The sequence below is a fragment of the Kogia breviceps genome, chromosome 19, assembly GCF_026419965.1.
Source record: "Kogia breviceps isolate mKogBre1 chromosome 19, mKogBre1 haplotype 1, whole genome shotgun sequence".
Classification (NCBI taxonomy): domain Eukaryota; kingdom Metazoa; phylum Chordata; class Mammalia; order Artiodactyla; family Physeteridae; genus Kogia; species Kogia breviceps.
Genome location: NC_081328.1, coordinates 38,633,566 through 38,656,866, shown reverse-complemented (window position 1 = coordinate 38,656,866; position 23,301 = coordinate 38,633,566). Strand labels below are relative to the sequence as shown.

Genomic DNA, 23,301 nt, shown 5'->3' with positions numbered 1-23,301 from the left:
GACTGAGCTGGGGGTCCCCCACTGAGGGTCTGTGGCTCCCATCCTTCAATTCCCCCGCTCCCAGCAGGCGCTGCCTGGGAGGTTTCCCAGTGGGGCTCACCTCTACTGGGGACTGGGGAGCACTGGTCTGGGAGTCCAGAGCCCTGGGCTCTCACTTTGCCTGGGCAAGTCAGCCCTCTCTGAAGCCTTTGGGGGTCACTGCCCCCAGCAACAGACAGACTTGTCCAGAGAATCCATCGCGTGTTCATTCAACAAATACAGTGCCTACTCTAATTAGAGTCCTGAGGATACAGAAGTGAGCAAAACAGACACTGCCCTCATTGTTTCTATTTAATTAAATTAATTAATTAATTTAGGCTGCTCCAAGCAGCATGCAGGATCTTAGTTCCCTGACCAGGGATCTAAGCTGTGTCCCCTGCATTGGAAGGGAGAAGTCCTAACCACTGGACTGCCAGGAAGTCCCTCATTGTTTTTATTTTATTATTTTTTTTCAATAGACAGCAAACATGGTCTCCTGTACCCTGAGCTGTATTCTCCTCTTCACTCATTCTTTTTTTTTTAAACATCTTTATTGGAGTATAATTGTTTTACAATGGTGTGTTAGTTTCTGCTTTATAACAAAGTGAATCAGTTCCTCATAGTTTTTAAAATAATCAGCTCATGGGTAACAATCTTACAGGGTGAACAGTGAGAGGCAGGTGAGGATGCCAGGAGAGGGCAGGTCAAGGAGACACCCTGGTCTCGGAGCAGGGAGGGCTCCTCAGAGGAGGAGGGCAACCCGAGAAGGAGAGATGAGCAGGAGTGAGCCTGCAGGCTGTATGGGTGGCAGGGGTTCTACGGAACAAGAGCCCTGTGGGAGAGAGCTTGCTGGGGCTTGGAGAGGAGGAAATGGCACTCTGCCCAAGGTCCTGGCCATCCTCCCTGGAGCCCCAGCTTCCTGCCCCGACCATCGCCCCAGGTACTTCCCCTCCTCCTTCTCTCCTTGCTTCTCTCTCTTCCCTGTCCTGGCCAACAGCGGGGCCTAGAAACCCGAAGACAATGGGCTGAGGTGCTCAGGCCCCCAGTGCATCCCCACGTCCTCGCCCTGGCTCAGGGGAGGGCTTGGAAGGCTCAGTGCCCCAGGAGTCTGGCTGGGATCCTGGGAAGAGGAGTAAGGGAAAGGGGGCGCTGAGGGGTGGAGGGTCCCAGGGGATCAGGGGTTACACTGTCGTGGCCATTGCCTAGTTCTGCTGGGGAAGTTGCACCAGGAGAGGGAGGAGGGCTCCCCTGAGGCCTGCGGGAGACGAGCAGGAATGGGGGTGGGGGTGAGAGGTCTGTGCTTTCCTACATCCAGGGCACCCCTCTGTCCTGCCCCCCAGTCTGATGCAGAAGGTAGGCCTGGTGCCTGGCCCTGCCCAGGTCCCTGCATTCAACCTCAGGGGCTCTTTCCACGGGGAGCCCTGTCCCAGGTGGCTTTTTCCAGGTTCAGGCCAGGGGAGGTGGCCTGAGCTGGGTGTGTGTTGCCCAAGGCTGGGGATCAGAGTGTCTGTGCCCCAAGTTCATGGCTGCAGTGAGGAGTATGTCTGGCAGACCTGGGCAGCAAGTGGCAGAAACCCAACAGCCAGACTGAAATGCTTATTGCGGAGGGACTGGGGGTCTGAGCCCTGGTTTTTCCATCTGAAAAATGGAGTCACCATCCCTGCACTGTCTCTTCTGTGGGGCGATGACCCTGCAGGGCGAGGAAGCTGGGGTGGGGTGGGGTGTGGGTGGGGGCATGTGGACTGGCACTGCCCTCTGGTGGCTACAGTGAGAGTTGCCAGGCACTAGTGTCTGGTCCTAGAGGGTGTTGTTACCTGGGATCCTGATGGGTCCCCTTCAACTCTGTCTTCTCCATCCCACTTCCTTCTTCTTTAACCCCGCACTTCCCAGGGGTCTCAGGGCTACTTTCTCAAGGACTGGGATAATTCAGTTCAGCAAACATCTATTCAGCGAAAATTGAATGGGCCCCTACTCTATGTCCTGTTCTGTGCTTGGTGTTGGAGCTACAGAGATGTCTCAGTAAGACTGTCCAGGAAGCTAGTGGCTAGTGGGGGAGCCACTCGACAGAGCTGCAGAGCTGCAGCCTCATGAAGTCTGGGCTGTGCTGATGCCCGGTCACGGCCACCTCCTGGTATTCTACAACCTCCCTGTCCACAGCAAGCCCTTGGGGTTGAGTTGTGGTTTTTTTTTTTTGTTTTTTTTTTTTGCGGTACGCGGGCCTCTCCCATTGCGGAGCACAGGCTCCGGACGCGCAGGCTCAGTGGCCATGGCTCACGGGCCCAGCCGCTCCGCGGCATGTGAGATCCTCCCGGACCAGGGCACGAACCCGTGTCCCCTGCATCGGCAGGCGGACTCTCAACCACTGCGTCACCAGGGAAGCCCTATTTATTTATTTACTTTTGGCTGTGTTGGGTCTTCATTGTTGCACGCGGGCTTTCTCTAGTTGCATCGAGCGGGGGCTGCTCTTTGGTCTGGTGTGCAGGCTTCTCACTGCAGTGGCTTCTCTTGCTGCGGAGCACGGGCTCTAGGCGTGCAGGCTTCAGTAGTTGTGGCTCGTGGGCTCTAGAGCGCTGGCTCAGTAGTTGTGGTGCATGGGCTTAGTTGCTCCGCGGCATGTGGGATCTTCCCGGACCAGGGCTCGAACCTGTGTCCCCTGCACTGGCAGCAGATTCTTAGCCACTGTGCTACCAGGGAAGTCCAGATTGGACACTTTTAAATGGTGAATTTTATGGCATGCGAGTTATATCTCAAAAACGTTTTGCTTTTTTTTTTTTTTTAAAAGAGTGATAGGGTCTTGCCGCCAGCCGCGGCGGGTCCTCAAAGTGCAGCGACAATCTACGAGAGGGGGGTAGGGAACTGAAAGCACCAAGGTATGGGATCAGAAAGGCACAAGCAACTGATGGTTGCAAGGCAAGTTTAATAACAAAGCATAGCCATATATATACCCCTAAAGCAGGGAATTTGCTTAGTCACGCCTTATCGGCATCAGCTGGTTGATTGGCTTCTCGGCTTCTCCCTCAAAGGCACCAATTTCCCCTCCAGGGTTGCTTTTCCTAGCTTTAGGGAACAACCAGGGACTCCCAGTAACTGAGCAGGTCCCTGGAGCGATTTGGCCAAAGGCCATCTCCTTTTTTACGTTCATACCATAAAGTCCAGGATGCATACCAAGGAGAGTACAATCGGGCCCTGAGGCTTATGAGGGTCTTAATGGCGCCTTCCTCAGAGGGCAATGCCCGCCACAGGGTTTGTTGCAGACTGTTTTGTCTTCCACCTCCCTCTGCAATTCGTAGGCTGAAACTTCAGCCCCAATGTGATAGTATTAAGAGGAGGAGGCTTTCGGGAAGTGATTATGCCATGAGGGTGGAGCCCTCCTGAATGGGAATTGCGGCCTTATACAAGAGACCCCAGAGAGCTCCCTTACCAGGTGAGGACACAGTGAGAAGGGAAGAGGGCTGTCTATGAACAAGGAATTGGAACTCTCACCAGACACGGAACATGCCAGCATCTGGATCTTGGACTTCCATCCTCCAGAACTCTGAGGAATAAATTTCTGTTGTTTATAAGCCATCCAGTCTATGGTATTTTGTTAGAGCAATCTGAACGGACTAAGACACCCCCTACTGGCTGTCTATTCTCAGCCAAACAGCCAGAGCCTTCCTGTTAAAGCTTAAGTCAGGTCACATCACTCCTCTGATGTAAAGTCCTCCACTGACTCCAATTAGGTCTAGCCCATCGGGCCCTGCTGTTACCTTTCCACCTCCCTCATCTATAGTCCCCTTTGTTCATGTCATTTTAGCCACGGTGGCCTCCTTCTCTGGCCTGGAGTCTTTGCATTTGCTGTTGTTGCTTCTCACCCTCTGTTGGTGAATATTCTCCCTAGCTCCCTCCCACCTTCAGCTCTGGACTTAAGTGACTCTTCAGTGAGAGCTTCCCTGACCACTCAAATATTTAAACTTGCAACCCACAGCCCACCCACCCCTCCCAGGTCCTCCTCCTGCTTTCTTTTCTTCTCCCAGCACTTTTCACATCATTTATGCTATGTGCTCTACTTCTTTGTTTATTATTTGTAGCTCGGCCTTGCATGTGGGCCCTATGAGGGCAAAGATCTTTGTATTGTTTCACTGATGTGTCCCCAACACCTGTCACAATGCCTGGCACTGGATGCTTGATACACGTTTGTTGAATTCACACCTATGTTCATAGCAGCACTATTCACAATAGCCAAGACATGGAAACAATCTAAATGTCCATCAACAGATGAATGGATAAAGAAGATGTGGTACATATATACAATGGAATATTACTTGGCCATAAAAGAGAACAAAATAATGCCATTTGCAGCAACATGGATGCAACTAGAGATTATCATACTAAGTGAAGTAAGTCAGAAAGAGAAAGACAAATACCATAGGATATCACTTATATGTGGAATCTAAAATATGGCACAAATTAACCTATCTACAAAACAGAAACAGATGCACAGATGTAGAGAACAGACTTGTGGTTGCCAAGGGGGAGGGGGAATGGGGGAGGGATGGAGTGGGAGTTTGGGGTTAGTAGATGTGAACTATTTCATATAGAATGGACAAACAGCAAGGTCCCACTGTATAGCACAGGGAACTACATCCAATATCTTGGGATAAATCCTAATGGAAAAGAATGTAAAAAAAGAATGTATATATGTGTATAACGGAGTTACTTTGCTGCACAGCAGAAATTAACACAACATTGTCAATCAAATAGACTTCAATAATAAATAAATAAATAAATAAATAACATTTGTTGAATGAATAAAGAGTAGAAGGTAAGTTAGGGGGACGAGAAGAGCTGAGATGAAAGAAGAAATGAAGCCAACAAATATTAAGGTTGTTAAAGATTATGACCATAAAAAATGGCCGTGGATCTTAGATGCCCCATCTTTTTATCCAAAGCCTCTGGCCTGAGCCACCTTTAACAACTTGGCAGAAGTGCCCTGGAGTCTGGATGGGAGGAGAGGAGAGGAAGAGAGAGCAGGGCCACGTGGGCAAGGGTTGGGAGGCGTCTGGCTCCACAGGGGATCCACTTCTTACTTCCCAGCCAATGAGGGGGCTGCATTTGAGCCACTGTTTCAGAAACAACAGAACTAGCAGCAGACTGCTCCTTTGATAAACTGGCAGATGAATCCCCATGGGGGTATGCAGGATTTGGGGAAGGGGAGGTGAATTGGCTCCCGGGTTCACTCACCAATCAGGAATAAGAAACACAGGCTCCTGAGGAGAGAGGCTGCCACTGGAGGGGGGTGGGTGTGAATGGGCTGTGAAGGTGGAGGTGTGGGTTGAGACGCAAAATACTATGCCGTTAATGATCTCTCCTCTCCCACGGCCCAGACCACCCTGTCAGTAGGACTTCCCATTTTTCTCAGTCATAGCTCCCTGTCTGTTTCTTTCAGAGAACTCCCCACACTCTGTAACTACCTTACTTGTTCTCTTGTTTATCTGCTTCCCCTTCTAGACTCTAAACTCCAGGAGAGCAGGGATATAGTTTCTCTTGTTCCCTGGTCTAGCCTGAGAGTCTAGCACAGTGCCTAGTATATATAGTAGGTGCTCAAGAAATATTTGCCAAAGGAATGAATGAACCCAGACAGAAGGAAATACTCTAATCACAATGCTTCTCCACTGGATGGCTGGGGATGGGGCACCCCACTCGGATCCTCCTTCCTGGGTTGTGTCTCTTGTTCCAGGCTGTGTCATGGACACCTGGCCCCCAAAGCACGCTGTCAGCACGAGGAGCCTCTGTCCCAGGGGCCGACCTTGGGCACAGCCTCTGTCCTGGGCTCCGGCTTTGAGTGGTGGCTGTAGGAAAAGGGCTCCTGGAATTCCTTAGCTAGGATAGGGGGATGAGTGAGAGGGATGGGTTAGAGATGGAGTCATGTGGATGGGGGTCGGGCGGGTGGAAGGATAGACTCACAACAATTTAGAAGAGAGAATGAGGCCTCAACAGCAGAAGGGCCGAAGAGGAGGGTGGCACACTTGAGAACTATTTAGGAGGTAAATTAAGCAGGACTTGGTGATTGACGGTATTGAAGAGAAGGAAATTGGGGCACCAAGAATGATCCCGGGGCTTTAAAAGAATCAGTGCGGCAGCCATTTCTTTTTGGCCTGGAGGTTCCTCCGGTCCAAAGGCACAGAAATGGCCACTGGACCCTCTGCCGCTCCACAGTTCATTCAGGACTTACGGCGACCCTCACAGGTATCCCGTCCTGTGCTGAGCTCTGAGGGACACGCTCCCTGTGTTGAAGGGGCGCACGTCTGGTCTCGGAGACAGACAAAGTGTGACCACTGCGGCCATCGCATAAAGGATGCTCTGGGGCCGAGAAGGACGGGGTCGGAGGAGTCTTTACGCGGAGACACCTAAGTGGGTCTCCCGGAAGAACAGGTGTTTGCTAGCGTGGTATGAGGTGGGCAAAGTGAATGAGGGCGGAGGTAAAGCACTAGGAAAGGCAATAAAACGACTTAAGAAATAAGAAAGAGGTCTGTCAAGCGGCTGGAACACCGGGGGTGTGAGAGCCGAAATTATGATGCCCCAGACGGGGCAGCGCGTGGAGGCTGTACTGGAGTTTGGATTTATCTCCCAGCCCACGCGAGAGAGACACAATACGGCCCCAACTTACAGGTCAGATCCAGGGAAGTCAGCCGAAAAGCCTCTGTCTGGAGCGGAGCGACGGGGTGCCCCCAGTTAGGGACTTTCAAGTCCCTGTAACCGAAACCCCGGGAAGCGGCGGCTTTGGGCAAAACCATTCTCCGGCGGTGGAGAGGGGAGAGAAGGCCATCACTCGGAGTCCAAGTCCGCTGAACCAGCTGGAACTCCACTTCGCCTCTTCTCCTCACTCTTCTCTTACTTTTGCGCTCTGTTCCGCCCCATTAGCTCGCCTCCTGCGCGCCCGCCAGTGCCGCACCACCAGTTGCTCCTCGGTCGCCCCCTCCCGCGCGTGGTACGGCCCGGCGGGCGCGCATCCAGGCACAGGTTATAAAGGCCCTGCTGCAGCAGCCGATTGCGGACTCAAGATGCGCCCGAAAGAGTTGGGGCAGGGTTCAGCCGGCGACTGGCCGGGACCCGGCGATCCGGCAGCAGTCAATCCCGCTCCAGAGCCCTCCGCCGAGCCTGAACCCGTCCCTGTGCAGGTACCGGCGGCAGGACAGGGAGCAGGATCCGGATCCGCACCCGTCTCGGGACCCTCAGCGGGAGCTCGCCCGGCCTCCAAGGCTGGATCGGAGGCAGGAGTCCAGCGCGCGTCCGCATTCTCGGCAGTCCAGGGGAGTGCCCAGTCCGTGCCCGACAACTCGGACGCGCCGTGGACTCGCTTCATATTCCAAGGTCCATTTGGCCCCCGGGCCGCTGGCTTGGGGACTGGAAAGGCAGAGGGCATCTGGAAGACGCCGCTGCCTACATCGGCCGGCGGCCTGGGGTGTCAGGCCCCGAGCGCGCCGCCTTTATTCGGGAGCTGGAGGAAGGTAAACTGGGTCCCCGGGCCCCCGGAGCAGGTGGGACTAGGGCAGCAGCAGGGAGGAGGGGGCCCCGTCGGGTCCGGGCGCCCGGTCCCCTCTGGCACCCAGTCCCACCCCGCCGCCCACCCTTGTGAAGTCATGGTCTGCGGCGTCTCTCCGGTCTCCTTTTCCCCACCTCCTTCTCCCCTTCTCTCGTTCCCTATTTCCGTCGGTGGGTAGGATCCCCGGGGCTCGCGCTCCCCTGCCCCCCTCTTCACGCCTGTTGCTGTAGCAGATCTGCGCACTCTCAGTGCCCCCCTCCCGAGGCTACCGCAGTGCCAGGAGAGGGGCGGGGGGCTGCGGGAGGGCGCTGCCCGGTGCGCTCTGAGCCTGCGCTGGTCCGTCGCGCTAGCGACGGGGAGGTGGGTGGGCAGAGGGGAGGTTTTGCCAACCTCCTGGCTGCTGGGGTCACGATCGGGCTTCCCCCCGCCCCAAACAATCTTGGGGGTGGGCGGAGCCTCAGACAGATGCTGCCTCTCCTCTTCCCTCCTACCTGCTCCTGGGTCGCTGGGGCTCTCCTGATTGGGTTTAGAGGCTCAAGTGGCCCCTACCCCAGTGCTGGAGAAGTCTCCTCCTCCTCTCCTCACGCAACAGGTGCAGGGTGGGTGACTGCGTCTGTTTTTATGACCCGTGAGGCTCCAGTGAGCTGGCCAAGGCTGTCCTCTGGGTAAGGGGTGATGAGTCAGTCGGCGCTGTACTTCCGCTAGCTGCCTCCATTCTCCCAGGTTCCAGGAGTTGTAGGACTGGTATCTCCTTACCTCTCCCAGACCCCTCCAGAACAAGCAAACAATCAATCAAACAAACAAACAAGAGTCCAGTTGGCCCTGGGGGCAGGGAAGGGCGTGCTGATTACTGGGGGTATGGAAAGGATATTGGGGGCAGAAAGAAAACTCAGTCTTCTCCCTTGTTGCTGACCCTTGCTGTTGAGGGCAGGAAACAGTAGGGTGACAGGTAACATGTGCCCCATTTTTCCTGATGCAGCTTCCTGCTTTCTCTTGCAGCGCTGTGTCCTGACCTACACCCACCAGTCAAGAGGATCATCCAAGAAGATGTCAAAGTGATGTTAAGTTTGCTAGAGGAAGTGTGTGCTGCCTTCCCTACCTGGGACAGCCCCAGTTTTAGCCAGGCTCCTGTTTTAATTATGTCTGTAGGGGTAGGAGTGTTCCTGCCTGGCTGCCTCTCTGGGGGCCAAGCAGGAGGTCCCTCTTTTTTTTTTTTTTTCTATTTTTTGCGGTACGCGGGCCTCTCACCGCTGTGGCCTCTCCTGTTGCGGAGAACAGGCTCCGGACGCGCAGGCCCAGCGGCCACGGCTCACGGGCCCAGCCGCTCTGCGGTATGTGGGATCTTCCCGGACCGGGGCACGAACCCGTGTCCCCTGCATCGGCAGGCGGACTCTCAACCGCTGCGCCACCAGGGAAGCCCCAGGAGGTCCCTCTTATGGAAGACAGGTAGATGTGGGATGTCCAGGCTGGAAGAGCTCTTAGCACCATCCGGTCTGATCTCTTTTTCCATAGGGGGAAACTGAGTCAGGTCCCACAGTGGGTTCATGGCAGGCTCTTGTCTAGTACCTTGGAGAACTAGGGGATGCAGAGGGTCTCCAGTAGTGGCCTAGCTTTCCTCTGGCCGCTAGCTTCTCCCATCTGTCTGGGAGATCCCAGAAACCAGGAACATATTCTGCATGGATGGGGGTCCCTCTGCAGAGAGAGCGGGACCTGAACACGGCAGCTCGCATTGGCCAGTCCCTGGTGAAACAGAACAGTGTTCTGACGGAGGAGAAAAGCAAGCTGGAAGCCATGCTGGGCTCGGCCAGGGAGGAGGTACCTGGGTGGGGAGGGCAGGGAGGCGTATCTCAGGCCCGCCTCCATCCCACTGTGCTGGGATCTGTGCCTGCCCCTGCCCATACCCTGACCCCGGGCTCCTCTTCCTCCTGCCAGATTTTACATCTCAGACACCAGCTGAGCCTGCGGGATGACCTCCTTCAGCTTTACTCAGACTCTGATGATGAGGAGGAGGAAGAGGATGAAGAAGAGGAGGAAGAAGAAGAAGAGGAGGACGAGGAGGAGGAAGACGAAGAGCAGGGACATGATTAACCCTATGAAGCCTCAGATCTGTGAGTGTCCTGCCTTTTTTGTTTGTTTGTTTGTTTTTAAAGTTTTCGCTGCGCCACGTGGCTTGCGAGATCTCAGTTCCCCAGCCAGGGACTGAGCCTGGGCCACGGCAGTCAAAGTGCCAAATCTTAACCACTGGACCACAAGGGAATTCCCCGCAAGTGTCCTGCCTTTGCACCTGGGCGGCCCCTTCTCTGAGCCTCAGTTTCCTTGTTCGCAAACAGGGACGCCATGTACCTGCCACTGGGGTTGCTGGAGCTAATTGAGACCACTGCAGTCAGCCTGGGGTGGGGGAGCCCTGGGTGGGCTGGGAACTGGGTCCCCCGAGCCCCTGCACCCCAACTCCCATCACTCCCTCCCTTAGGACTCCTCTGACAGGGTCCGAGTCACACCACTGCCCACAGCTGGAGGCCCTGCAGGAACAGCTGCGGCTGCTGGAGGAGGAGAATGAACAGCTGTGAGAGGAGGTGAGGATAGGGGAAGAGGGCGTGCCAGTGGGCAGGGGCTGTTGACCCCCCTGCCCCTTCCTCTCTCCCTCTCTCCAGGTCTCTCAACTCGATGACCTTGAGGAGGAGGGGCAAATGTTCATCCTGGATTGCGTGGAGCAGTTTTGTACGTGAACTTGTAACTGGGGGTGGGGGGCTGTCCAGAGGAGCCGAGAGAAGAAACTGGGATTTGGAGTCTGGAGACTTGAGTTCATGTCACATCTCTGACACCTCCTAGCTGTGTTAGCTTGGACAAGTTCCTTAACCTCTCTGAAACGTCATCTTCCGAATGAGGGTTAATAATCTTGGCCCTGCTGACCTCTCTCCAGGGGTTACAGCTGAGGAAGTGCTTTGTGCAAACCGTAAAGAGCTGTACAGATGCTATGGGGCTCCGCTAAGCCTGTCTCCTTTTGTTATTTGAGAAGGGGGAGGGAGGGGGCTGGGAGCGAGGAATGGAGGGAGCCATGAACTGCCAGAGACCAGCCCCCCACCACCCCAGGCACTGCATTATTAGGCAGAGGCTGTGCCTGGCACTGTGTGGTCATGAAGATGAGTGAGGCACAGCGTTTGTCCCTGAGGAGCTCAGGCCTGGCTGGGGAGATGCATACTCAAGGTGGCAACAGATGAAGTGCTGTTCCGCTCACCCCAAATCTGGCCTTCCTTCCCCCTGGGTTCCCTGAATGGCCCCCCTGGTCCCAGGCCCCAGGAGTAGGAGCCAGTCCTCACATTCTGTTGCTTCTACGTCCTAGGAAAGGCTCACGTCTCTTTCCTGTTTCCACCCCAGCTGCCTCTAGCCCAGGCCAACTCTTAACTGGTCTCTCTGCCTCCACTTCTACCCTTCCAGGCCCTTCTGCACACAGCGCAAAGGAGTTTTCTAAAACCAAATCTCTGTCACTCCCCTGCCTAAAACACCCAAATAACTCCCCATTGGCCAAAGGATAAACCCCACCCTCCCTACCCCAGCCCTAGTGATCTGGGCCCTGCCCACTGCCCCAGCCACTCCCTCCTGGTGTCTTCTGGGCCTCTCCACACCCTGCCTGGGCCCTGTCTTCCCTTCTGCTGGGTAAACCCCATTCACCCGGGCAGGTCCTAGCATCTCAGACCTTGCCAGGCTGGCCTGGGTGTGGCAGCTGTGACCCCCGGTGCACCCTTTATACTAGCTGCATCCTAGTCCATAATATGCGCTCTTGTGATTTCTTTTTCCCTCAGTCTCCACACTACTCTTGAGCTCAATGTGGGCTGGGGCCAGGTCTTGCTGACTGCTTGTCCAACACCCTTCTCTGTGTCAGTCAACAAATGTTTATTGCAAAGAAGACCCGAGTGAGGGATGCTAAGCCCTGTGGAACCTCGGGTACTTGGAGCGAGCTGAGGGGTGTAGGTGGACAGAGGCATCTGGGAGACTGAGGGCCCAGGGAAGCAGGGCTGACCTCTCCCCACTCCTCCCCAGCGGAGGCCAGCCAGCAGATGGCCGAGCTGTCGGAGGTGCTGGCACTCAGGATGGAGAACTATGAACAGCAGCAGAGGGAGGTCGCCCAGCTGCGGGCCCAGGTCGTGAAGCTGCAGCAGTGCTGCCAGTCGGTGCGTCGGGGTGTGTGCGGGGCTCCTTGCTCCTGTCATGGTCCCGTGGGACCCACACCTCCTTCTCCCTGCCCCCACCCCATGGAGCTCAGAGGCCCAAGGACCCTCTCTGTGTCAGAGTCAGTGTTGGAGGAGACATCAGAGAGCACCTCGTCCTGTCCCCTCGTCCCAGGTTGGGGACCGAGCCCAAAGAGAGACGCAGGGTGTTCCAGGAAACAGGCCACGTGACTCCCCACGTTCTTTGGCCTTATTCCACGTGACTTTTTTAAAGAGCTGCCAAAGACTCACTGATGAGCCTGGGAAGACTTGCCAGAAGCAGGGTGTGCACGGGAGTGGGGAGGTCTGGGGTGAGGTTCACTGGTCTTGGGTCCTTCCAGTATGGGGCTGAGGCTGAGAAATTGCAGCAGCAGCTGGCTTCGGAGAAAGAAATCCAGATGCAGCTCCAGGATGAGGTGAGGCTCCCCTGGGCTGCTGGCCCAGCATGGGGGACCTGGAACCCTTGGGCAGCTGCCTGACTCTCCTGAGAGGACAAGCTCCTTGCAGCAGGGACTGGGTCTGTCCTTTCCATACCTTCAGGCTCTGGCACAGGGCCTGGCAGGTGGCAGTTCATTTGGGGTCTGAGTGGAGTGGAGATCACTGGAGGGGATCACCCTGCATATCATTATGGGGGTCTAGAGTCTGGGCCTCTTGCCTCTTTGCCCAGGCTTCCCCGCCCCCTGGGGAGAGAGTGGGCAAGGCGTCTGGCCTGGGTGTGCCTGGGTCCCAGCAGAGCCTGTGGGCGGGTTCCCAGCTGCAGGACCTGCGGGAGAAGTACTCCGAGTGTGGGAGCATGCTGATTGAGGCCCAGGAGGAGGTGAAGACCCTCCGCCAGCAAGCCCCGGCGTCCACTGGCTCTGTCACCCACTACACGTACACTGTACCTCTGTTGAGGTCCCCTGGCTGCCGGCATTTTACCTTTGTGCGATCTGTGTCTATCCGCAGTCCTTTCCTGTGCCTGGAGGTACGGGTGGGGTGTTCTGTGGGGATCTTCTGGTGATGTCCCCCCTCTGCACCATAGGAGGCACTTCCTGATTTCCAGGAGACCCTGGCTGAGGAGCTCAGAACGTCTATAAGGAGGATTATCTCAGACCCTGTGTTTTTTATGGAAAGGTGCACTCTGGGCCCCAGACCTTTGCCTGCCCTGCACTCACTCTTGCCTACCTGGTAGGCAGCAGCCTTTCCGGTAGTGGGAGGGGGTTCACCCCCGACCCCGCTCTGACCTCCCTCCCCCTGCCCCGTGGTGCCCCTCCTCCTGCCTCATTGGTCCTCGGCCCTGCCACTCAACACCTTTCCTCTGTGCACACGTTCTGGGTGCATCATTTCTCCCTGGGGTTTTTCTGCATGATGGGGTCCCAGGGGTTTCGTACTTTCAACTTCCCGTTGCCTCGGGACAGTGAAGGCCCTTTTCTATGTTGAAGGAATTATGAAGTGACTCCAGAGGAGACCTCAGATCTGGGGTACGCCAACCAGGGACTCCCCCTTCACCTGCCCTCACCTTTTTAAAAAAATATTATTATTTTTTTGGCTGCATTGGGTCTTTGTTGCTGCACAGGCTTTCTCTTGTTGCGGCGAGCGGGGGATACTCTTCATTGCAGTGCGCGGGCTTCTCATTGCAGTGGTTTCTCTTGTTGCAGAGCATGGGCTCTAGGCACGCGGGCTTCAGTAGTTGTGGCTCGCAGGCTCTAGAGCACAGGCTCAGTAGTTGCAGCACCTGGGCTTAGTTGCTCTGCGGCATGTGGGATCTTAGTTCCCGGACCAGGGCTTGAACCCGTGTCCCGTGCATTGGCAAATGGATTCTTAACCACTGCGCCAGCAGGGAAGTCCCCACCTGCCCTCACCTTTCAGCAGCGAGACAACCCCCTGCAGCTGGTTCTGTGGCCCTACAACCCTGGAGAAGCCCCTGCTCTCGGGCCGGCTGGGCTAAGAGTTGTTCTGGGAAGGAGCTGCCCCCTTTGCCTTCAAATTTTGCCCCATGGGTGGCCGTCTGATTTGAGGCTTCTCCAAGTGGGGGCTGAAGCCTTCCCTTCACCTGACCAGGGGCTGAGAGGCGAATGGGCACTGGCCTAGGAGCTGGAAACAACTGGGACTGAGTCCCAGCTTGATCCCTTTACTGGCTGTGTGTCCTTGGGCAAGTCACTTGACCTGTCTGGGCCTTACTAAAATGGATTTGTCCTATGGCAAGTAGATGTGGGAAGGGTTGTGAACGTTAAATAATGAAGGAGGGGGGCAGAGGGGACGTTATTCCTGCTGGTCTATTCTGTGCAGCAGGGTGCGGTTACTGGGGGAAGACGGGGCCTATGCAGTGTTGGTGACCATTCTTCTTTCTACCAGGGTCATGGGCTGGGTGTTTGAAGCCTTGAGGCTGGTACCCAGCTGCCCTCTCCCCTGGCTGGGACAGAACTGGGGAGTAACCATCAGGGTCTGTGTGCAGACTGGGGCGGAGAGCAGGAGCCCCAGTGGCTGGAGATGTCCTGGGGGAGTGAAGAGGGGTGGCTCTGGCTTTGAGGGTTTAGGGAAAGACTTTCCTGTCTCCATGCCCAGATGTGAGCTGCACTACAGTGAGGATGGAGGGCAGGAGCCGGGGCTCGAGGCAGAGGAGGGGCTGAGGTCGGCTGAGGATTTCGTGCCTGCGGAGGATCTGGGGGCCACAGAAGAGGCGCTACCAGCTGAGGAGCGGGTGACGGAAGAGGCAGAGCTGGTGTCTGAGGAGGCTGAGGCCTGGGAAGAGGTGGAGCCGGAGCTGGATGAGGCAACGCGGATGAATGTGGTCACGTCAGCCCTGAAGGCCAGCGGCTTGGGCCCCTCTCACTTGGACATGAAGTATGTCCTCCAGCAACTGACCAACTGGCAGGACGCCCATTACAGGCAGCAGCTGAGGCAGAGGATGCTCCAGAAAGGTGAGTGCTCCCGTGGGGGCCTCCCTCCGGCCAGCCGGACAAGCTGCAGATCGTCAAGCCCATGAAAGGTGAGGGTAGGTGAGCCCCTCAAACGCTCACTTACCCCAGCCCGGCCCCACCCAGTGTGCTGATTTGCATACACTTTGCATATCATTTACATAGGCACCTCAGGTCCCCCTCAGTGGGAACTGTGGCCCCAATGCTTATTTACGTGGAGTTTGCATAGGATTCCAGATCTTCACCCTTTTTGTTCCTGGGGCTGGGCTGGGGGGTCAGGGCACGGACTGTAGCCCCCCTCTGCGTCTCAGCTTCCTGTCTCTGCCCGCCCCCTTCCCCTGTCCCCCACCCCGACCTCCCCCATCCCCAAGGCTCCCCAACCCTGCAGCAGGGGCAGCAGCAGGCCAAGACAAACGTGGGGGGCGGGATCGTGGAGCAGCAGCTGGGGGTGCCAACCCAGGACTTTTGGAGGCCGGCGGAGGAAAGGGCCAATCACCCTCCCAGGGCCTGGGAAGAAGAGGGGCCTTCTGGGGCCACCCAGGCCATTGGGATGAAAGCCTCTGCCAGCAAGGGCCACAGCTGGGCCAATCCCCTGGGTGAGTCTGAAGGTGGGCTAGGGGCTCCTACAGGGTGGTGGGGGGTGGTTAAGGTCTCCTCTCCCCAGCTGGAAGCCCCAAAGGTTGGGGAGTACCACCTGCTGAGTACAGGCCTTGTGCTAGGCCGTGAGAGCCCTGCCTTGAGGAGTTCACGGAGATATCAAAGATGATTTAGTGATGCGATTTATCTTCTTTAATCCTCACACCCCTGTAGGTACGTATTATCCCCATTTGGAGAGGAAACGGAGGTTCAGAGAGCAAAACAATTTGTTCAAGGCCACTGAACCCCTCTTCTTCACTGCTATGCCATAACAACTTCCCTGACCCAACCCTCGCCTCTAACCCTGTCCTGGTGCCTTCTTGGCCTTCTGGGTGAGCTGTGAAGTTTATAACCTGTTGGCAGCCTCACCATTATATCTGATCTGCCCTGACTCTGATGGCCGTTTGGTCACTGCTGGGTGGCCTCATCGGGGTCGCCATGTAAGGTTGTGCAGGTTGTAAACTGGATGGTGACCTCTATGGCTCTGCAGTGGACAACCTGCATAATGGTGGCTGTCTCTTTCTGATGTAGCTGCCCAGGCCAGACCTGTGGTCCTCAGGCCCCCAGTTCACGCCCACCCACTTCTCTTCCAGGCTTTGCTGTTTCCCAGCAGCCTGCAGAGGCCCCACAGACAGCCTGAGGCCCCTCCTCCCGCTGCCTGGCCAAGCCCCACCCTCCCCAGACCTCCCTTCCCTTGCTCAGAAACCAGACCCCCAATCTGTCAGCAGTCCACCCGCCGTCCTGATGAACCTGGGCCGGAACTTGAGGGCCCAAGCCTTGACCCTCTTCTGGGACAGGCTGAAGGAACCCCGGCCCTCGTTCTGCAGCTGCTGCAAAAGCTGTGGCTGCTGGGCCTGGATCACTTGGTGGCCCCAGGGGGCGTAAGAAGCCAGGGGGAGGCCCACCAGCTACCTGACTCAGCTCTGAGCTGGGGCAGGGCTCAGGCCGGGGGTGTAGGAAGTTGTTTTGAGCACCTTGCTCACTACATGCCCCTCACCCCTTGACCCCCCAAATCAAAGGTGGCTTCCCAATCCTTGGTGACTTTTAGGGACCTGGTTGTCTTTCCCGGTTCTTGGCTCTTTCTTCTCAGTCCCTAATTGCTGTGTGTAACCAGAAGCATCGAGGACTCCCTCTTCCGGGGATGGGGGTGCAGGGCTCCCTTCCCTCCCCTCACCTCCCCACCTCCCCGCCTGTGGCCTGTGAGTGTCCAGGCTCTGTCCCAAGGCCCTGTCACTCCCCACCACGTCCTCTCCTCAGTGCCCCTTGTTTCCTTGTTCTAGATGTTTCGCCCTTTCCCACCCTTTACTCATCAACACCTGGAGTCGGGGGCTCAGGACCCCCATCGGTATCTGCCCACCTCGCCACAGTGTTTTTCCTGTCCCTGTTGCTTATCAGCCCGTGTACTTGCCGGTGAAGGAGATAAAGGACATGTGCGCTACCTGGCCCAGCCTCTGCTGTCTTTCTCAGGGAGTGCACGTGTGTGTGTGTGTGTGTGTGTGTGTGTGTGTGTGTGTGTGTGTGTGTGCACGTGTGCATGTGCACTTTGGTGGGGCAAAGCTGTGGCGAGAGGATGGGCTCCAGTAGTGAATTATGTGCCAGGGGCTTTGATTAAACACATAATCATTTCAACAACCTCTGGGGGTGGGTGGGTGATCTGATAAATGGCCGTCAGGTGATGAAACTGACACCTAGGCAGGTGAAGTGACCCTCCCAAGAGTGGAACAGCTGGTTGTGGAGCTGGGATTTGAACCCAAGCCCTCAGGCCTCCAGAGTGCATGCTTGGGCAGGCCCCCTTCCCTGATCCTTTCTGTTCCTGGGATCCTGACTCAGTGCCTGGCTGCAAAGGGTAAAGCAGGAATGCAGTCACCACTGTCTTAGGCAGAGGTCCCCCAGAACGGCATGTGAAAACAAGTCGTTTGTTCCGTTAAATGAGGCTGTTGGACTGACTCTTGCCAAGGCAGGATTCTCAAACATGCAGGCAGAGAGGGACAGAAAACAGTATGAGATCAGAGGGTCCCAGGACTTCTGTTATGAGTCTGGCTTGATTTGTTCAATTTCCAGTTTAGAGTGTATCATTTTGGAAAATAAGAGCTCAATTCTCAGAGCGGTTTAGTCACCTTCTAATTCTTGGTGTTTCCAGAGCATTGATAATAAAGATTTCAATCATGAAAAAAAAACCCAAACCCAAGTACTTTATTTAGAAGATAATCCCAGGAAGCACTCTTTGTGGGGGAGTGGGGAATTGAGAACAGAAAGAAGCTAACGAGGGCTTCCCTGGTGGCGCAGTGGTTGAGAGTCCGCCTGCCGATGCAGGGGACACGGGTTCGTGCCCCGGTCCGGGAGGATCCCACGTGCCGCGGAGCGGCTGGGCCCGTGAGCCATGGCCACTGAGCCTGCGCGTCCGGAGCCTGTGCTCCGCAACAAGAGAGGCCACAACAGTGAGAGGCCCTCGTACCGCAAAAAAAAAAAAAAAAAGAAAGAAGCTAACGAAAGGGAGTTTTAGGCAACAGAGGCTCAGTCCTACTGGGGAACCCTGGGAGGGAGTGTAGCCGGTTGCAACTCAAAGTGTGGTCTGTGGACCAGCATCATTAACATCTCCTGGGAGTTTATCAGAAATGCAGAATCTCAGGTCCCACCCAACACCTATATTATCGGAATCTGCATGTTGACAATGTCCCCAGGACCTTGACATTCAATGCATATTGAAGTCGGAGATGCACCAATCTAGAACCCATATCAGTTACCCCATCCAAGGGGCGAGGAAGCTGGGGCAGGCATCCTCCAAGTTTCGTTTGTCATTGGCTGAGTTCTGCTCCTGGGGGTGTTAACTCACTGGTTCTCTGGCCTCTCCACACATACGCTGGAGAAACGCCCCCTGGCAGAGACTAACTGTGCTTGTCATGGACCATGGTCAGCGTGTGCTAGAATGGTAAGTGCCGAGGATGCGGGCAGGTCACTGACAGTCTGCTACAGTCCACCCTCTGTGCCACTCAGATACACTCAAGCCCCGTGTGGAGTTCACTCTGGCCTGGCATTGCTTCTTTAAGAGGGCGGCTGGTCACAGTATCTTAGAAAGAAGAATTACACCTGGAGGATGAATGGTATAAGCTGCGGTCCTCAGCTGCAATTGGTCCTGAATCCCTAGATGATATTTCTCATCTCCTTCCTCTACCACCCATCCTATATTCCCCTCTTATTCGGTCAGCACTTCAGCTGGTCCAGGTTGCCTTCCTGGTGAAGTAACCTAGATCTTCACTCCTGAGAGGTCTGAACACTTGGTCATCTGCCCTGGTCAGGCTATTTTTACTGCAACTGCCTGTTCATGGTTATCGCCAGGCAGGAAGTCCCAAGACACAGCTCAGTGAATCTCCCTGAGTTCCAGACCCTGAATACTCCTTCCTGCCCCCATTATGAGGCAGTGATCCTAGCCCCTCATGTTAATCAGAATCAGTAACCCCTGCTAATAACTGACCTTTCTTTAAGGCCTCATGGTCTAATGACATGAACCAAAAATGGCCAGGCAGCCCCTATAACTTTCTTTTTTTCTTTCTTTTTTTTTTCTTTTTTTTGTTTTTGGCCACACCGTGTGGCTTGCAAGATCTTAGTTCCCTGACTAGGGATCGAAACTGGGCCCCCTGTAGTGGAAGCACAGGGTCCTAACCACTGGACCGCCAGGGAATTCGCAAGCCCCTATAACTTTAGATTTAGGAGAATCTTTACTGTTTTCCCTGGTGGAAGCATGTTTCCCCAGGAACCAGGATTTCTAGTCCAGGAGTGTCTAGAGTCGTGGGGGACAGGAAGTACAAATTTCTGAGGTGGGCCACTGGCAGTGGAGGTCATAGGGACCGCTTCCACTCTCCCCCTAGGTTCCCAGACCCACGTGTTCTGGCTGTCAGGGACAAAGCACTGTTTGAGAACCTCTGGCTCAAAGTATATCCTGCACCCCCCCCTCCAGGATGCATCCCCAAGTTAGTGTCTTAGCTGTGCCTTTAATTCCAACATTCTTTTAGGCCTGCGGTCTCTGGGTCACATGGTGTCTGGTAGGACAAGTGGATCCCATGGTCCTGCGCTCATTGCTGCACCTCCTTCACTATAAAGCACGTCCCTTGCCTGAGGTCATGTTTTTTTATTTAAAAATTTTTTTTAACTTAACATCTTTATGGGAGTATAATTGCTTTATAATGGTGTGTTAGTTTCTGCTGTATAACAAAGTGAATCAGCTATACATATCCATATATCCCCATATCCCCTCCCTCTTGCATCTCCCTCCCACCCTCCCTATCCCACCCCTCTGGGTGGTCACAAAGCACCGAGCTGATCTCCCTGTGCTATGCAGCTACTTCCCACTAGCTATTTTACATTTGGTAGTGTGTATATGTCCATGCTACTCTCTCACTTCATCCCAGCTTCCCCTTCCCCCTCCCTGTGTCCTCAAGTCCATTCTCTATGTCTGCGTCTTTATTCTCCTGCCCCTATGTTCATCAGAACCTTTTTTTTTTTTTTAGATTCCATATATATGTGTTAGCGTATGCTATTTGTTTTTCTCCTTCTGACTTACATTGCTCTGTATGACAGGCTCTAGGTCCATCCACCTCACTACAAATAACTCAGTTTCATTTCTTTTTATGGCTGAGTAGTATTCCATTTTATATATGTGCCACATCTTCTTTATCCATTCATCTGTCGATGGACACTTAGGTTGCTTCCATGTCCTGGCTATTGTAAATAGTGCTGCAATGAACATTGTGGTACACGACTCTTTTTGAATTATGGTTTTCTCAGGGTATATGCCCAGTAGTGGGATTGCTGGGTCGTATGGTAGTTCTATTTGTAGTTTTTTTTTTTTTTTTTTTTTTTTTTTTTGCGGTATGCGGGCCTCTCACTGTTGTGGCCTCTCCCGTTGCGGAGCACAGGCTCCGGACGCGCAGGCCTAGCGGCCATGGCTCACGGGCTTAGTTGCTCCGCGGCATGTGGGATCTTCCCGGACCAGGGCACGAACCCGTGTCTCCTGCATCGGCAAGTGGATTCTCAACCACTGAGCCACCAGGGAAGCCCTATTTGTAGTTTTTTAAGGAACCTCCATACTGTTCTCCATGGTGGCTGTATCAATTTACATTCCTACCAACAGTGCAGGAGGGTTCCCTCTTCTCCACACCCTCTCCAGCCTTTCTTGTTTGTAGATTTTTGGATGGTGGCCATTCTGACCCGTGTGAGGTGATATGAGGTCACGTTTTATGGGATCCTGTGATGGCACGTCACACACTGTACGTCCTTAGATGCTCTGTGGTCCTGTAGTGCTGGGGGAGGCACCGCGGGCAGAAGGGAAAGCCTACATTCAGAACGTGAACCACTCCCCACGAGGATGGTTCAATGCCCCTTCTAGGGTGGAGGGTGTCTGATGGAATCAATTTACCATGTGGCTTACTGGTCCCCTAAGGGCATGGTCCCATAGCTAGAGCTCAGTAATGACCTCTGCTGCTCACAAGTCAGATGTGCAGCAGAGGTAGTAGCTGGATTGACTGTCGGTTCCATGCCTGGCCTCTGTCTCTGGCGCCATGGTCACTTTATTCATGGGCCCATAGTGCAAGTAGGGAGTGGCCAAAGACTGCACCTAGCTGACCTCCATTGGCTGAGACATTCTGACCACCTGGTCGTTTCAGTGGATGCTCTCGGGTGGCCACTGATGTGAGACACAAAGGTCCACGGGCCCTGTGCCGCCCTCCATAGATCCATCTACTTGCCTCTTTCCCAGATGTCTTCGTCTCGGAATTTCTAGTCTTTCTCTTGCACGTCCCCTGACCGATCTGCTGCTGCCCAGAGGTCTGTGTGTGTTGTTCCCCCAGACTGCTTCTCCCTCCACGCCAAGTGGATGCCCAGGTCCAGAACGTGAAGCTCTACCCACCTGAAAGACTGCCCTTCAACCACGGTCTTCCGGGGCCGCCCCGAGTGAGCCATGGTTCAGCAGCAGTTCATTTACAGTTTTTAACCAGCTTATCAAGTCTACCCCCTCATGAAGCAGGCCTGAAATTTTCCTCCTATATGAGCTGGCCATAGGGAACCTCCAGTGAGGCTATAGGGGTAAGCCAAGGAAGAGGCACTGGTGCAGTAGACGTAGGTGGCCTGGGGGTGTGGGTGACTGACTAACTTGTTTGTGCCCTCTGGGCTTCCTCAGGCCCAATCTCAGGTGTACCATTTCATCCTAAACTGAATCACTGCTTGGCCCATCTAACCTTATGACATGGTGAGTCTGAAAACACCCAGCTCATGATGGGCAACTCTGATTGCATAGTAACTTAATGTCTGGTGGTCAAGTACTCATTCCCTACTAGGGCCCAGTAGCATGCTGGGAGTGGCTTTTTTTTTTTTTTTTTTTTTTTGCGGTACGCGGGCCTCTCACTGTTGTGGCCTCTCCCGTTGCGGAGCACAGGCTCAGCAGCCATGGCTCACGGGCAGCATGTGGGATCTTCCTGGACCGGGGCACGAACCTATGTCCCCTGCATCAGCAGGCGGACTCTCAACCACTGCGCCACCAGGGAAGCCCGGGAGTGGCTTTTTTAACAGTAAATAATTCTCTTCTGTAGATAGCATGCCCTTGACTTTAGAACAGGGGTCAGCAAACTATGACCCATGGGTCAAATCTGGCCCGTCACCTGTTTTTGTTTGGCCTGCAAGCTAAGAATGTTTTTTATAGTTTAAATGGGTACACTTTAAATGGTTATTTGAGTACCTATGCAATGTCCTTGATTTTGCCTCTTGGCCTGCAAAGCCTAAAATATTTTCCATCTGGCCCTTTAAAAAAAAGTTTGCCAGCCCTAGGGGTCTGCACTGCAGTTCTCTTATTGGGACTTCCCAGGGACTTCACATGAAATTCTTTTCCAACACAGATATTTCTTCTAGCACTGTGGGATCTGTAGCATCACAATTACTGAGATTCTTTTTAAAAAATTTTTATTTTATATTGGAGTATATTTGATTAACAATGTTGTGTTAGTTTTAGGTGTACAGCAAAGTGATTCAGTTATACATGTACATGTATCTATTCTTTTTCAAATTCTTTTCCCATTTATTGCAGAGTATTGAGCAGAGTTCCTTGTGCTATACAGTAGGTCCTTCACAATTACTGAGATTCTTATCCGTAGTGAATTAGGATGGGATCCGGGTGCATTGGCTTATCAGTTGCTTCAGCACTTGAGAGATAAGAGCAATGATTATTATGACTGTGGAGGTGCTTGGCTATTGTTAATCATCAGAGAATCTCTAAAGTAGGAAAATTTTAGGCTCAGGTCAGCTATCCATTAACTCAGGATATGGTATGAAAGTCAAATGGCCTCCATTGCAACAAAGGGAAGATTGCATTGGAAATCAGGACCAAGACCTGATTGTAAGAGTGCGGAGTAACAAAAGAGGCTGAAAGCAGAACCCCAAAAGTCTCCTCTGCTGAAGTCCTAGAATGAAAGGAATGGGACCATGACACCCATGGGTGGAACATTTGAGGAGATCCCCTTAAGAATCTTGAACTCCCAACCCTCCTACACTGTTGGTGGGAATGTAAATTGGTACAACCACTATGGAAAGCAGTATGGAGGTTCCTTAACAAGCTAAAAATAGAGTTGCCGTATGACCCAGCAATCCCACTCCTGGGCATATATCTGGGCAAAACTCTAATTTGAAAAGATAAATACACCCCTATGTTCATAGCAGCACTATTTACAATAGCCAAGACATGGAAGCAACCTAAATGTCCATTGACAGATGAATGGATAAAGAAGATGTGGTACATATATACAATGGAATACTACCCAGCCATAGAAAGAATGAAATAATGCCATTTGTAGCAACATGGATGGACCTAGAGATTATCATACTAAGTGAAGGACGTCAGAGAAAGACAAGTACCAAGAGGTATCACTTACATGTGGAATCTAAAATATGACACAGGGACTTCCCTGGTGGCACAGTGGTTAAGAATCTGCCTGCCAATGTAGGGGACATGGGTTCGAGCCCTGGTCCAGGAAGATCC

General features: G+C 54.0%; 1 protein-coding gene across 1 annotated transcript; it reads left to right on the top strand.

The window, feature by feature from the left end:
* The first annotated feature begins 7,061 nt into the window (after positions 1–7,061).
* HAP1 (huntingtin associated protein 1) lies at positions 7,062–16,723 on the top strand. The gene is given in 14 exon segments (XM_067021102.1): positions 7,062–7,434; positions 7,437–7,508; positions 8,543–8,622; positions 9,242–9,358; positions 9,476–9,651; positions 10,014–10,116; positions 10,195–10,261; positions 11,582–11,712; positions 12,090–12,164; positions 12,770–12,861; positions 13,170–13,208; positions 14,293–14,648; positions 15,017–15,241; positions 15,875–16,723. Coding segments are annotated over 14 exon segments (1,953 nt in total). The 3' UTR covers positions 15,922–16,723.
* Positions 16,724–23,301: the final 6,578 nt, after the last annotated feature.